Below are 15786 nucleotides of genomic sequence, written 5' to 3' on the forward strand. Positions count from 1 at the left end.
GAAGTGGGGGTAGCTGGTGGAGAAGCGATGGGGAGCGCAGGTGGGGCGGTCGTTGGAACCTCCTGACGTGGACACCGGGTTGTTCTCCGCGGCAATTTGAAGTGGCGACCTCGGGCTGGCACTTACTAGGTCTGACCGCGGACTCCGTGGGTCACCAAGCCCCGGCAAGAGTCAGAGGCAATGGATGAACAGAGCGTGGAGGTGAGGGGCTTTGAGAAGGTTGGTGATTAGTCTGCCCCTGTCACTCGGGGAGGGCTTTTTAGTCAGGGCGCCTGGTCCTAGTTCTCTGGCCCGGCACCCTACTCTGCTGCTCTGGCTGTGGTGAGGGCTGGCCAGGTGCGAAGGACGTGGTGCTTGTTCCGCAGCCCTCTGGTGTCTGTGCTCGGAACGTTCCCGCAGTCAGGTGGTCTCTGCACGGGTGCGCAGTCCCCGCAGGGTTTCTGCAAACTACATCCTCCTCACAGCAAAACTGCAAATTCATTAGGTGGACGTGCCCTTCCACTCGCAACCAGTTCTTGCGAGTTCCTGCGCGACCCAAATCTCCCTCCAAATGGATAATCATTCCTCCCAGCGGTGCATTTTGTAGACTTTTGTCCTTCCTGTGAATGAAGGTATACTCTTACTGTCTCAATTTGGCTGTTGTGTGCCAGAACAGCTCTATTCTTTTTATATGACATTTGTAAGCTGTGATTTAAAATGTTGTGTGTATTTACGTAAAGGCTAGGAACATTTTTTTAAAAGGATTGGTTATTGGACATAATTGTATAATGTCTAATTTTGAATCTTCCAAATACTAAATAAATTTTTGCTTCTTAGTAAGGGCAACGATGTCACTGGGCACCCCACTTGAAACTAGTTGTCCACGCCTCCCTGCCCCCCCAGCATCTGCACCTCACAGATTCTTTCTGGCCCAGCAGAGTCATGATTAGACTCCAGTAATTTTCTTCTTAATACTTTGTGTGAAGATATTATAAAGGTTTGATAACTTTACCTTGGTTTTAGGAGAGTTCCATTCTTCTAGAATGGAGTAAAAATAAATGTGAGTACCGCAATAATAAACTTAAAATATGTAATAACTTACATTTAATTATATCTTTTCTTGTTAGTTACTTCCTAAATTGGTTCACATGAGACTTCTTGCAAAGATAAGAAGTTTCTTCTATTTACGTGATCTTTTTTTCTTCCCTAAACATTGGTTGTGCTGCCACCAAAAATCTCAGCAGGGACAGAATCTCAGGCTCAGGTAAATTAGTTACTTGGTTACAGCATCAGGGCAGAAATTCGGATTTCTGGATTCTGAATTCGTTTGTTTCTTGACCAGAGTACACTGCTATTAGAACATACATCTTCTAAAAACTTTTACAATATTATAAAAATAATTCGTTCCCCTTGGGGAAATTGCAGAAAAGTAAAAAGTCCATTTGTTCCTTTTTTTCTTACTGTTAAACATAGGCTCCCCCTCCTCCCATATCGTTTCCTGAAATATTTGCAGTGACTGTAAATTAACTGTGACAGTTTAATTAATATTTGGACGCTTGGGTTAGTCAGATTCTTGCCATTCTAATTAATGCTTCCATGAAAATATTTGTGCATAAGTCTGTCTGTTTGCATGTCATAGCCTTTCCTTAAAATAGAACCATTGTGAAGCTTAGATGTACTCAGGTACCCTGGACCTTGGACTGACCAAGTCCTGATATGGAATAAAGTTAAAAGTAAAATTTTATCAAGTGAATTATTTTAAGCATGCTTTTTACTCTTGATTCAGTAACCTAATCTGGTGGACTTTACATCTTTTATTACTTTCAGAGCATTGCTGAGGTTTTCCGACGTTTCATTTGTATGGAGAAATTGCAGGATGCCCGCCTGTGTCCTCGTTGTTCCAAGCTTTGTTGTTTCAGCTGTATCGGGGTAAGTTTTTTTTGTTTTTTTTTTTTTACATGCATTTAGTTTACGTAAGATATTGTAAAAATTAATCGTTTTCTGTATTTTTTTAACATTTTAAAAATTGTGTTTCTATTACAGTTGTTTCATTCTTTCCCCCTGTATTTTTTCTTATTTTAAATTTTGTGTCCTCTTAAAAAATGTCTATATGAATGTTCTTTAATAGGAAGACCATCAATGTATATTGCTTAGTACTGCAGAGATGAATAATCATCAAGTGATAGCTGCCATGAAATGTCTGGAAACCAAAGCTCCATGTAATTTTCATATATTTGTATTATTAAATCACTGCACATTTAACCAGTATTAAACCAATGGACTTTGTGTTTATATTGAAGAATGTGTACTGTCATAGAGAGGCACTAACAAAATACTGAGAGACCCAGAGGAGGGAAAGTTCAAACTTGTTTGGTGGGTAAGACCAAAAAAAAAAAAAAAAAAAAGTAAAGAATAAAATCATATCATCTTATAGTTATAAGAGACCTTAGTGATGACTATAATCCAGTGACTTTAATAATTGAATGTAGATAAACTCCTCAAACAAATTTACAAGGAGGCTTACCAGGTAGGAACTTGTTTCGGTTGTGTATGGGGATTCAATAACACATTTTCAGACCACAGTTGAAAACTGCCCTGCCCACATTACTCTTAGTAGATTATTTTCTTTCTTGAAAAAAACCAAAGCATCTCACATGCTCTTCACCTCAGAATTTCTCTGTGGTTTCTTATTTCTGTCTAAGGAAGATAAATATCCCTTTGTGAAGAGTAATATCTCTAATATATAAATCATTTGCTTCCAGTCACAGCTAGCAAATGGTGGAGCTGGAGTTGAACCCAAGAAGTCTGGCTTGAGAGCCTGTGTTCTTTGCCACTATACCATGTGCAGAAGACCTAGGTTATATACCATGCTAGTTCTCCCACTCATAAACTGAGACTCAATCTTTCTTAGCCTTGTTTCCTCAGCTATAGGAGGTGGATAACAAGATCTTCACAGGGTGGTTGTGGCATTAGATGAGATAAGCTAAAACTAATTTAGAAACTGTAAAATACTATTTTCTTGTAAAGTGTTACATTGTTGTTAAAATAGCAACTAATGCACATACATCTTCATTTTAAAAATTTTTATTGATTTCAGAGAAAGAATTTTCGATTTGTTGTTCTTCTTACTTATTCCTGTCTCCTTTCCTCCTTTCCTCCTTTCTTTCCTCACCAGAGGACATTTTTTCATTGCTTTGAGAAAGAGGAAGGCAGAGAGAGAGAGAAACATCGATTGCTTCCCTCTTGTAGGCTCCCCACCCGGGGATTGAACTTGCGACCTAGGTATGTAACCCATCCCATTGTATGGGATGACGATCCAACCAACTGAGCCACAGCAGCCAGGGCCATTGGTTGTTTTCTTGGATGTTCTCTGACTGCAGACTCAACTGCAACCTTGGTGTACCTGAACAGTACTGCAACGAACTGTGCTACCTGGCCAGGGCCTTGTTGGTTGATACTTGTATGTGACATGACTGGGAATCGAACCCCCAACCTTGCTGTATCTGGATGACGCTGTAACCAACTGAGCTACCTTGCCAGGAATTTGTTTATGTTGATAAATGGTGAAACTGAAACTAGATAAATCAAGTCATTGGCCTCTCCTACTGTAGTTAATTAAGTGATAGAATCTGGATATGGACTCAGTCCTTGTGATGAAGGCGCAGTAGACATACGACCTCTGGTTATTACCTTATAACTCAGTGATTCTTTATTTCTTCATTGTTACCTCTTCCTGTTCCTTATAGGCATATATTTTCTTTTTTTTAAGATTTTATTTATTTTACTTTTTAGAGAGAAGGGAAGGGAGGGAGAAAGGGAGAGAAATATCTGTGCGACAGAATCGATTGGCCGCCTCTCACAGGCCCCCAAGTGGGGACTTCTCTGGCAACCCAGGCATGTGCCCTGACTGGGAATTAAACAGGTGACCTTTTATTTGCAGTCCAGCGCTCAACCCCCTGAGCACTCCTGCCAGGGCGAGGCATATATTTCTTAAATATTGCTGCTGGCATGCTGTACTCTGAGGTTTCTGGGAAAATTTTATCTACTTTAAGACACTTGATTTACTGTTGCAGGTTTAAGTTTCATTTCTGTGAGCAGGGCTCCCAAATTTATTCCTTCAGCATTGACCTATAAATGTCCTCTGATTGTCCTTCCAAGCATCTTCAACTTTCTTCCAGATCAAATTTGTCCTGTTCTTTTCTCAAATTGACTTTTTTGACTTCTTTCTTTTTATTCTATTTTGCCTGTCAACCTTGACATCTCTTACACTGATGGTTTTTAAGTCCTGTCAGTCATCTCCAAGTGTCTCTCCTGTCTGTCCTTTCTCTTCCTATCATTACCATCCTAACAGAGAAATACAGACATTATTACCTTGTGCTCAGGTTATTATAGTTATCTTCTAATTGATATCTCTGTCTTTAATCTTTTCTTATCTCTAGTCTGTTTTGTATCCCGCTGCCATGTTGATGTTTTCCAGTGATGTCATGTTTTCCCTTCCATGCCTGTGAGATTTATTGCCTGAAGGATAAAGTCCAAGAATATTACCCTTGTGGTCAGATCATTTGGATAAAATGGTTCTAATGTTTCTTTCTAGAGCTGTCTTGATTCTTGAAGGTACTCTTCATTTGTTTATTCATCAAATATTAATTGCATGCCTACTTGAAGTTAGGCATTGACTTCCCAAGGAGTTGACTCAGTTGTTGGGATATAGACAGACAAGTGAGTAGATATATGTTAGATACCAATAAGTGCTATTAAGAAAATTGAAACTGAGTAAGGGTTTAGAGCAGGGACACTGAGGAGGGCAGAGGCAGGCTGGTGGCTGTTGTGGATAGGGTTGTGGGGGAAGGTCCCTTTGAGGAGTTGACATTTGAGCAGAGACCAGAATGAAATATGGGAGTGTTGTGAATATCTAGGGGGAGAAAATCCCAGGCAGAGAAATTAGAAGGGGCAGAGGCCTTGAGAAAGAAGTATGCTTAGTGTGTTGAGAAATAACAAAGAAGCCAGTGTAGCTGGAGCAAAATGGACAGAGGAAGAGTAGAAGAGGAGATGAGTTTCGAGATGTTGTGAAGGGCCTTGGTAAAGACCTTGGAGTTTATTTTAAGTGTGATGGCAGTCATTGAAATTTTCTGAGTGATATAATGTAAATTTTTAGAAACTGCCACTCTGGTCCCTGTGTGGAAAGTGGACTGTCAGCAGTTGGGAGAGGAAGTGAGGCAATCCTTTAGGATATGCTTTATCAGTGAAAGGTGAAGGGTGGGTTAGACTAGAATGGTAATAGTAGAGGTCATGAAAGTAGGACCGTCCTGGATGTATTTTGAAGGTAGAGCTTGCAGATGATATGTGAGGAAGTGTAAAGCATCTGGATGGTATAAACGGTATTCCATTCTGAGGTAGAAAAAACTTGGGGATGAGCAGATTTGGGTAGGCTCTAGATGTAAAAGTTTTGTTTTTAAATATATGGAGTTTATGCCCTGGCCAGGTATTCAGTCGTTTAGAGCATTGTGCCGATTTGCCAAGGATGTGAGTTTGGTCCCTGGTTAGGGCACATACAAGAAGCAACCAACAAATGTGTAAATGAGGAGAACAACAAATCGATGTCTGTCTGTCTGTCTGTCTGTCTCTCCCCCTTCTTCTCTTTCTCTAAAATCAAGAAATAGAAAAAAGTAACTTTAAATATATGAAGTTTGAAGTGTTCATTATACATCTAATGGGAGATTTTGACAGTTGGAAATATGACTCTGGAGTGTGGAAGGGGACTTTTGGAGAGATTGAATTGTTAGCATATAGATAGTATTTAAAGCCAGGGGGTTGGTTGAGCTCACCAGGTTACCTCCTTGTAGGAAGATATTTTTAGGTCCAAACTGTGGGTTGCTCACATTTAGAGGTCAGAGGAGGAGGCAGATTCAGCAAAGGATGACAAGAAGGAGCCACAGAATTCAAGTGAGAAACATGTTTGAAGAGGAGTAAGGTAGCTGTGCCATATGGTTCTGGGCTGGGAATTGACCGTTGGACCTGAGAATGTGTGGGTCATTGGTGGTGACCTTGATGTGTAGTTTTAGGGGGAACAGAAACTTGCTGCCAGAGAGCGGGAGGAGTGAGACAGCAAGTATGAAGAGCTCAGAACTTCGTAATAAGTAAAGGGGAGCAATAAGGCTGTGGTTTGAAGGGGGTGTTGAGAGTCAACATTTTCCCCCATTTTTGGAGAAGTTTTATATCTTGCTTTGACTGAACCAGTAAACAGAATAATTAATGATGCTGGAGAGACGGGGGGATAATGACAGGAGCAAAGTCCTTGAGAAGCTGAACTCTCCACCCAACCAAATTGTAATATTCATTTTGATGCCTTCCCTTCTTTCATCCCATCTCTGTTCACTTGACTATGGAAATTTAACTGTCTGTGAAAGGACAGATACTCATGCCCAGACCCGTGAATAAACATGTCCAAAGTCACCGAGTAGTTGGTGACAGACCAGGATTGGACTCCCATTCCAGTGCTCTACCCATGACTCTGGTGTGCCCAGGCACGTACACACACACACACACCCTCAAAAGGTGGGAACATTGTCTGTTTTCAGGCCAGGTCTCCTTTAATTATCTAACTACACTTAGTGATTCTCTCTTATTACCAGTTTCCTTTTATTTGTGTTTATATCCCCGCCCTCTTTTTTGTCCCTGCAGTTCTCATTGTTCTTAGTTTTCGGGTTGGTTTTTTTTTTTTGACTTCTTGATTTTCAACACAAGTAGCATTTTTATGTTTGCCTATATTTATTGACTTCCTTTTGTTTTTAATTTTGCAGCCTTTTTAAAATTAGGTATAATTGACAATAAATTGCACATGTTTAAAGTATATGGTCTGATAAGTTTTGACAAATGTATATACCTGAGAAACCATCACTACAGTTGAGATTGCATTCCTCCAAAGTTTCTTCGTGCCTTTTGGTAATGCCTCCTCCTGCTTGTCTTGTTCCCAGGGAACCTCTAACTGCTTTCTGCCACTATAGATGAGTTTGGATTTTCTGGAATTTTATACAAATGGAATCTTAGAATGTGTACTCTTACATATCCTTTTTGTTTGTCTTATACTCAGCAAAATTATTTTGATATTTATCTGCATCATGTGTGTCCAACAGTATTCCTTTTTATTGGTCCGTAGTAGCATTGTGCTGTGTGCATATGCCATAATCTGTTTATCCATTCACCTGTTTTTGTTTTATATGAGGTATAATTGACATATAAAACATCACATTGGTTTCAGATGTACAACACATTTTTAGATTTGGTATATGTATATGTTGCAAGATGACTATACTAAATCTAGGTAACATCTGTCAGCATATATAGTCAATTTTTTTTTCTTGTGATGAGGACCTTTGAGATCTGTTCTCTTAGCAATTTACAAATCTGCAGTATAATATTATTAACTATAGTTACCATACTTTACACACCCACTTGCTGATGGATACATGGGTTGCTTTTAGTTTTTGGCATTTACATAGAAAACTACTATGAACATTTATATACCAGTCTTTGAATGGACTTAAGTTTGCATTTCTTTTGGGTAAATAATTAGGAGTGGAATGTCTAGATCTTATGGTAGATGTATGTTTAACTGTTTAACAAATTGTCAGACTGTCTTCTAAAATAGTTGTATCATTTTACATTCTCACCAGCAGTTTATAATAGTTCCAGTTCTTCCACATTAATTCCAACACTTGTTTTTTTCAGTCTTGATTTTTAGCCATTCTCATAGGTATGTAGTGGTACCTCAACTTTCCCCCTAAGATCAGGAAAAAGATAAGGATGTCCACTTTTATTACTTCTATCTATTACCTTCTCTCCCAACCCCTGGTACCTACTATTTTTCCTGTCTCTATGAATTGGACTAGTAAGTACCTCATAGAAATCCAATCATGTAATATTTGTTCCTTTGCATTTATTTGTGGACTCTCTATTGCTTTCTATTTCTGTCCTTATCTGAGCACCAAACTGATGATTACTGTAGCTTTGCTGTAAATTGAAATCAGGAAATTCAACGTAGTTTTGGCTATTTGGGGTCCATTGAGATTCTGTTTGAATTTCAGAATAGGTTTTTTTACTTCTGTAAAAAGCACCATTGGGATTTTGATAGGAATTGCATTGATTCTGTAGATTGCTTTGGGTAGTATTGTCATCGTAACAATATTAATTTTTAAATCCATGAATATGGGGTGTCTTTTCATTTATTTAGGACTTCTTTAATTTCTTAATTTTCTTTCAGCAGTATTTTGTAATTTTCCACCTATAAATATTTCAGTCTTGGCTAAATTTATTCCCATGTGTTTTCCTCTTTTTGATGCTATTGTAAATGTATTGTTTACTTAATTTCCTCTTTGTAGTCTTCTTTGCTAGTGTGTGGAAATGCAAGTGTTTTTTATTTGTTGATTTCTATATCCTGCAACTTTGGTGAATTTATTAGTTTTAACAGTTTCTTGTGAAATAGGGTTGTCTACATAGAAGATCATGTCATCACAAACAAATGATTTTTACTTCTTTTCTATTTTGTATACTTTTATTTACTTGCTTAATTGCTCTGGCTGAAATTTTAGTATTATATTGATTAGAAGTGTTGAAAGCAGGTATCCTTGTCTTTTCCCTAGTCTTAGGGAAAAGTTTTCAGTCTGTAACCATTGAATATGATGTTTACTGTGGGTTTTTAAAATAAGGGCTTATTAAGTTGAGAACGTTTCCTTCTATTTTTCTTGAGTGTTTTTTTATCATGAAAGGATACTGGATTTAGTCATGTGTCTTTTCTGTATCAATTGAGATGCTCAGATGTCTTTTTCCTTTCATTTTATTATGTGCTATGTTCCACTGAATGATTTTTGTATGTTGAACTGTCAGTGAATTCCAGGAATAAATTCCACTTGGTCATGGTGTATAATCAAGGAGACTTGAGCTAAGTCACTTGTCTGGTGTCGTGTGGTTAGGATTCAGACTGAGGTCTGAATACTATCTGAAGCTTGTGATTCTTCCATTTGATGGAGAGAAATTAATTATTTAGTCAAATGTGGAGGAAATGCCATAAGGATTATTTTTTTAATATTGTGCATTAATATTGTTCAGTGGTTCTTACCTTTGGTTTTGGTTTGGGAGAAACATTGTTTTTCCCAAAGTATTAAAATTGCCATATTTATTTTTTGATTAAGTGAGATTCTAGAATACAAGGTAAAAATGCCACATATATACAGAGAAGGGAAAGGTCACCAGCTTGGGATAGGCAGGGAAGTTTTATGGGTATAACCAATGGACATTCCCAAGTGACAACATATGGAGGGAAGAAAGGACTGTCTAAGCAGGTACACAGACTTGATGCTGAAAGTTGGATACAAGGTCTGTCCAGAAGGTATCCAGCCATGTAATATGAAAAATAGAGACATTCATTGAGGAAGATGCAAGATACAAATAACATTGTACATAAGACAAGCCTAGGTGTCCTTCAAAGTAGACACCTGGGGACCTCACACAGTTCTCCCAGTTACCACCAGCTGCCCCATCGTATTTTCCTGAATATCATCTACAGTCTGAAATCTCTTCCCTTTCAAAGGTGATTTTAGCTTTGGGAAAAGCCGGGAGTTGCTGCCAGTCACCAGTCACCCTTAGCTGTGGCCTTCTGAAGCATCCAGAGAGTTTCCAGGAGGAATGTTCAAGCTTAATGCAATATTTGATGCAGATTCGTTGCTCTACTTGCTCAGTCATTGTGAAAGTGACGGCCGTTCAACAGTAGGTGTGCTCACTCAGTGGCTTCTACCACCCCCACTGACTAGTGCAGTGAGGTCACCATTGTTCATGCATGTGCATTCCAGTTCACGCATATGTATTCCAGTCCACTCTCCTTGGCTGTCAGGTTACACTGATGTCACGCAAACCATTCTCTTATATTAACAGTGGCTGATAGGTCTGGTCTACAGCTAGGGGTGCTCTCCAGGTGCTTCTCGCCTCCCCTTAAATACAGGTGTCTATGCTTACCACCGTCCCACCATCATCGCCGTTGCTGCCACCACCAGCACAGTTTGACCTCTCCACCCCAGCTTCACACCTCCTACCCTTCTGGATGAGCACCACTTCTTTATAACTTCCTACGTTGGACTTCCATTTATTTTCTGGAACTTCTGGTTATTTCTGGTTTTGTGGTAGTTGTATTCCTTCTTAGTTGTGGAGAGAGATGGAGCGTGTCACTCTAGGCCTCCATCTTGGCTGGAAGTCTCCTGTGTGTGTTTGCCTGTGTCTTAGGTTACATTGTAAGGGGCCGAGCCTTAGGGATTCCTCAATTTTTTATGTTAGCTTGCTATTGTATACTCAACCTTTGACTGAAAGATGAATATAAGCTTTTATTAATTTAGCTGACATTACTAAATTACTTATTTTCTTAATGACTTCTATCTAATTAGAGTCTTAATCTGAAATGACTTTCTTCCCTTAACTGTGAACTTTCTACTAGCTTGTAAGGATGGAGAACCCGTTACACCAAGACAGGGCACAGGTTTGTGCAAGTTTAAGATCTCAGGGGAGAAGACAGGCCTCACCATAAAGGCATGCTCAGGGATCCAAATATTCTGACAGCCCTAAGACCTGATGATGGGGGGCCACAATGGGGGTCAAGTATGTTGTACATAACTGGCGCTTGGTGAGCCAGGGGCCAGAGCACCAGGATAAATTGTTATTTGACTTAATAACCCACACCCCTGGATGATGATGTATCTTCCAGTTCTCGGGGACAGACTATATTGGGGAACATGGGGGAGAGGAGTCCCTTTTCACCCTTGTTTGACCACACTGCTGCTTGAGGAAGTGCTGGCTACCCCGGGAGTCCTGCTTCAGCCTTGTTTTTCTTGCTTATGGCTCGTGCTATTTGTGTGTATATATATTTACCTATTTACATTTTAATTCTTTCCCTCATGGCTAGTGGTGGTTACAAACGTACACATTTCAGTAGAGAAAAACAATTTATTAGTAACCTGGTTCACTCAGCAGGAGGATCAGGTGTCACTTTCTGTTACTACTGATTCCAGGGTTTTAGAGGAGACTCCCTCCTTTGTTCTGGGGAGAGAAAAAGAAGGTCAAAGCTTTTACTCTTGAAAGGAACAATGAAACTATTCATTATTTCCCCCTTTTAGACAGGAATTCTAAATAACTCCCAGTTATTTACATGTCTGAAGGCTCCTCCTCATCAGAGGAACCCATGTTTTGCAGATGCTGTGCCTCTTCTTTTTTCAAAGGGCCATGTGCACCCCGCCGCCAGCTCCAGAAACCGCCCTCCTAGAAAACAGAGAGGGAAACATGAATCCTGCCTGTCCCCCACTTTTTCCCGCCACAGTGCTTGATCCTCCTGAAATTTACCTCCATCTGGCTTTCCACCGGTCGGTCCTTATTCAGGAGTCGCGAGAGAAAGCCCCTTGGAGGAAAACGCATACCAACAATTAGTGATTTGTCCCTCGCCTTATTAGGATTAAATGGGTAACTGGGTCCATACTCACAGGCAAAGTCACTGTAGACCTGGGACCTTGGAAATGATTCTTTGCACACTGGGCTTCCAGGGGTTCTCTGTGTCTGTTTAAAATGTCCCTGCCATGTCTCTGGGGTGACCTCTGTGGGTGGTCTGGCATGGAGTACAGGTGGGATTTTCAGCCTGAAGCACTTTCCTGGCCCTTGGCCAAGCGCCCTGAAGTGCATTGGGGAAAAACTGCACAGCCACACTGGGCAGAAGCAGTTTGCTCTCTCCAGAAGCATTTCACATCTGTCCCATTTAGACTTAGTCCCACATACACCCTTTGCTGGGGGTGGGGGTGAGGGTAAGAAGGTGCTTTTAACTTTCTAGCTGCTTTATCCTATAAGTTAAATCACACAACTAAATGCCTGAGTCCAAATAGCAGTTAGCTAAGTTAGCTAGCTTGCTGACTTCCGTACTGCAGGCTGTCACCGCTGAGTGAGTTGTGAAATCAGTTTACAAGTCACAACCAGCACTAGACTACAAAGTATTCTTTTTGACTGAAACAGAATAGAAAAAAATCAGAGTGCATAATGAGTCTGTTTTAGAAACGACTTATGTCTGTGTGGTACGTGTGTACTGAGTTCTGACATAAAGTGTAGCTCACAGTCCAAGCACGGGGTAATCAATGGAGAGACCCCCAGCTGGAAAGGCACCATCTTCTTTCTGACACTAGCAATGTGGCCATGGAGCAAGATATTTCCCTTCCTCCTCTCTGTTTCCTTATTATTAAAAAAAAAAAAAAGAAAAGACAAACTACTGCGTAAGGTCTTGCCCAGTTAAAACTCTATGAAGTTGGGATAAAGGGAATAGAGAGAGTAGGGGCCTGAAAACCAGGAGGAGGGGAAGGGAAATTTTCCTGCCACCTTACAGGAAGGACTCATATAGTCTACATTCTGTCAGCCTTGAAGGAGACCAGAGCCTTTACCCTAAGGCCACGTGGCTTTCCCTGTCCCTTCCCCAGAGCTCCACCACCAGCAGGAACAAGTACAACCAAGACCTCCCCCTTTGCTCCCTGTTTCCTTAAAGGACCAGTGGCAGCAGATGCACCTGTGCTAGTCACACTCTCTATCAGCTTTGGCTACGGAGCTCATTTTGCAAAGTCCAGGCAAAGCATCAGAGTTAACAAGTGTTCTTTCCAAACTTAGCGGTTTCCTCACTGTAAAATGAGACTGAGGTAGAGTTCTAAGTTCTCCTCTAGTTCTTTCTTTTCTTTTTCTTTTTTTTAACTTTTCTAAGCATTTATTTTATGATAAATTTACTTTCAAGTTTTTCTTGCTTCAGTTCCTTATGGGACTTTTCTTTTCTTTTCTTTTCTATGCATCTTCTTCTTCTGGTTCAGGACCAATCTGCTCTTTTTCAGGGAGGAGCATCTCAGTGTGGCAGGCCTGAGAGCCCTTGTGGGCGTTAATCCACCATGAGCGCCGTAAACTCTGCGCTGCATCTTGGGAGCTTTGCTCACCTGGATGTGCTCAATGCCCAGAGAGTCTGCACCCCAACCCTTAAGTTCAGCACTGCTCTCTGCAGTTTTAAGCATGTGCAGCAAAAACGCAGCACTCTTTTGGGGGCACCAACCTGCACCCAGCCCCAGTCTTTGGCCTGGGCACTCCTACCAACTCCACCATTGTAAGGACAGAATGGCACACATTGCTTCTGCAAAGTGACATCCTTTAGCTGCTTGGTGGCTTTTCAGATATGCATACCCTTTTGGCCTGGCTGTTTCCCAAGTGTTCTCAAAGTGAACATGAATATTTAAAACTCTTGATTTGCATGATTTTGTGGGGTTTTCTGGGTCAAATGAGTAGCGCACCATTTTCAGAGGTCACTTCAGGCCACCTCCAGGAAGAAGCTCCTCTAGTCGTAAAATCCTACTTTAAAAACTGTCAGACTAATATTTACCTTGGCTTTCCTCCATTATTGCCCACAGGTGTTCTTGCGGCACGGAACTGTTTTAGGAAGAAAGCAACATCACAATTATTCATCACAATGACCACTATCTCTAAATCTTTATTTGTTCCCTTCTAGGTAAGGTGATAACTTTCTTGAGGACAGGAATTTGTTGAATACCCTTTGACTCTTCTTCCATACTCCCTAAGTTAGGATCTTGCAGGGAGCTGGCAATGTGTTTCATTGGCTGCTTTGGATAACGTTCAGCAGTTAGTCCCTAATAAAAGCTCTTAGAAGTAGAAAAAGAAAATAAAAGTATCTACCGGAAACAATGCAGCAGCTTTGTTTTAAGTTCAAGAACAAGAGTAGGATGCCTGTTATTACTGTTACTATTCATCATTGTTGAGGAGGTCCTAATCAATTTAATAAGAAAAGTGAAGTATTGGAAAGAGACAAAACGCATGTGCATAGGAGATGATGCCAAACCTAAAAGTGCAAGAGCATCGACTAGAATTTTAATGTCAAGTAAAATGACAATTCAGTAAGTGAATCCAAAATCAAATGATTAATACGCAAACCTCAAGAGTTGTCCCACGTACCACAAAAGACTAATTAAAAAATGAAAGAAAGATCCCACTTGCAATATCAATAAAAATGCATCAAGTACCTAGAAACAGACTTAACAAAAAATGCGTAAGACCTACGTGATCAAAACATTAAAACTCTTCTGAAGGACATTAGGAAGAATACACGACGTGAAGATACCATGTTCTTAGGTGTTGTGAAGATGTCAGTTCCCTTCAAATGAACCTACCGATGTAATGCAATCTATTCAAATTCCAAGAGAGTTTTTAAACAAAACCTGGCCAGCTGGTATTTGGTAGAGAAAATATGCAGGAATAGCCTACAAAATGTATGAAGAAGAAGATAAAAAAGCAGCAGCTTATATGTTATAAAGAAATTGGAATTACATGGTGATACTGTCACTGGTACAAAAAAAGATAACTAGATCAACAGACTAGAGTCCAAAGAGAGCTTTTTAGATCAGGAAAGAAAGAATGAGTCATTCAATAAAAGATTTTAAAACAATTAAATCTTCACGTAGGGGGAAAACAGTCAACCACACTACAAACAAAACCAATACTAGACAGATTTCTTTTTTAAATTATGAATAAAAGAAATACTATAAAAAGGACTAAAAGAAAATATCAGAGACCACTTTCATGCCATGAGGTAACAAAGGCCTCGCTAACAAAACCCATACCCCATAAGCCAGGAGATGATCGGCAGAGAGGGTGACAGATGATCAATACACATCCTGCTCCGCACAGCCCTTGCCCTCTTCTCCCCTTGTTTGTTTGTTTTCTCCCTGTTGATTTATGGAAGTCCTTTGATATTAAATATCTTCATACTTTCAGTGGTTTTCATTGAATTTCAAAATTTCAAATATTTCTCAGTGTTGTTGTCTTTAAGGAGACAGAAGAGTCAGGCAAACCATCCTCAAAAAGCTTATCATCTAACTGGGGAGAGGAAATAATGAAACCACATAAATAAACACAAATGCGAGATTAAACTCCATAGAAATTAAATGCATTATAGGAGTTTATAGAAAATCCAAAAAAGCAAAGGCCATGTGCCCACTAGAGAGGGAGAGGGTATTGTCTGGGCACTGGCCAATGACTTCTTCCCAGAGGCCTTGGCAAGCTGCCCACATGCTAGTCCCCAGCTCCTAGGCTCAGAAGTCAGACTCTTCACCAAGAGAGGGCTCACTTCTTCCGATCGGGGTAGTCTCACCTTGTCAATACTGCAGTGCTAATAAAAAATCAGAAGGCCAAGATTACGGCCTGAGAGTGAGAATTACATCTGTTCCACAGACAACACCTGTGTCTACACGATCAGGGAAATACACTCTGTGGAGCTAGGCCACATGGCACACAGAAGCACAGTCAGAAGGCTACTTGGTGAGAACAGAATTAGAACAATAGGAATCAGCTGAATCCCGTGTTTAAAGGAAAAGACTGTATTAGCTGGATCCATGCATCTCCCCAACAGGCACAGCCTGGCTAGTGGGCTGGACTCTCCACGTCTGCTGCCTGAGGTGCCATCTCTACTCTTAGGCACTGCTAGGATGGGCAATGCCCATGTCGGACTCTCCCTCACCTGTTCTCTGCTTTTACTGCTGACCAACCCTCCTGCAAATAGACATGTTTTCTTTAGCAGTTACACATCCAGCCAGGTATTTCTCAAGTCTGGTAGACCAGGAGGCCATTTGGTCCATACACATCTCTGCTCTGCTCCATGATGTGTTGACCTTGGTATTTCTCTCTTAGGGAGCTGCCTTTTAAAAACTTACTTACCATATTTTTAAGTTCTCGTGGGAGGGGAATGCCTCA

At 40.5% G+C, this 15786-nt stretch overlaps 1 protein-coding gene and 1 long non-coding RNA gene across 4 annotated transcripts in view; one reads left to right on the top strand and one right to left on the bottom strand.

Annotated features, from left to right (window-relative positions):
* The window catches only part of SKA2 (spindle and kinetochore associated complex subunit 2), a 47127-nt gene that overhangs the window by 19557 nt on the left and 11784 nt on the right, over positions 1-15786 (top strand). The window contains exons 4-5 of one of the 3 annotated variants that reach the window (XM_090291938.1): positions 1855-1908; positions 13434-13713. The exons of 1 other annotated variant lie outside the window; for it this stretch is intronic. In XM_090291938.1, the coding sequence (XP_090148064.1) occupies positions 1855-1908; positions 13434-13496 (117 nt within the window). In that variant the 3' untranslated portion in view covers positions 13497-13713. Of the gene's footprint in view, positions 1-1854; positions 1909-13433; positions 13714-15786 lie in introns of those variants that run through there. One more of the 3 variants, XM_090291937.1, reaches the window with a different exon arrangement.
* On the bottom strand, positions 10946-13711 carry LOC149998157 (uncharacterized). The gene is made up of 3 exons (XR_016514130.1): positions 13406-13711; positions 11359-11413; positions 10946-11277 (listed from the first exon to the last, which is right to left on the bottom strand). It is a non-coding gene; the product is annotated as an uncharacterized LOC149998157 (long non-coding RNA).

Source organism: Furipterus horrens, unplaced genomic scaffold, assembly GCF_987537825.1.
Source record: "Furipterus horrens unplaced genomic scaffold, mFurHor1.1.pri manual_scaffold_11, whole genome shotgun sequence".
NCBI lineage: Eukaryota > Metazoa > Chordata > Mammalia > Chiroptera > Furipteridae > Furipterus > Furipterus horrens.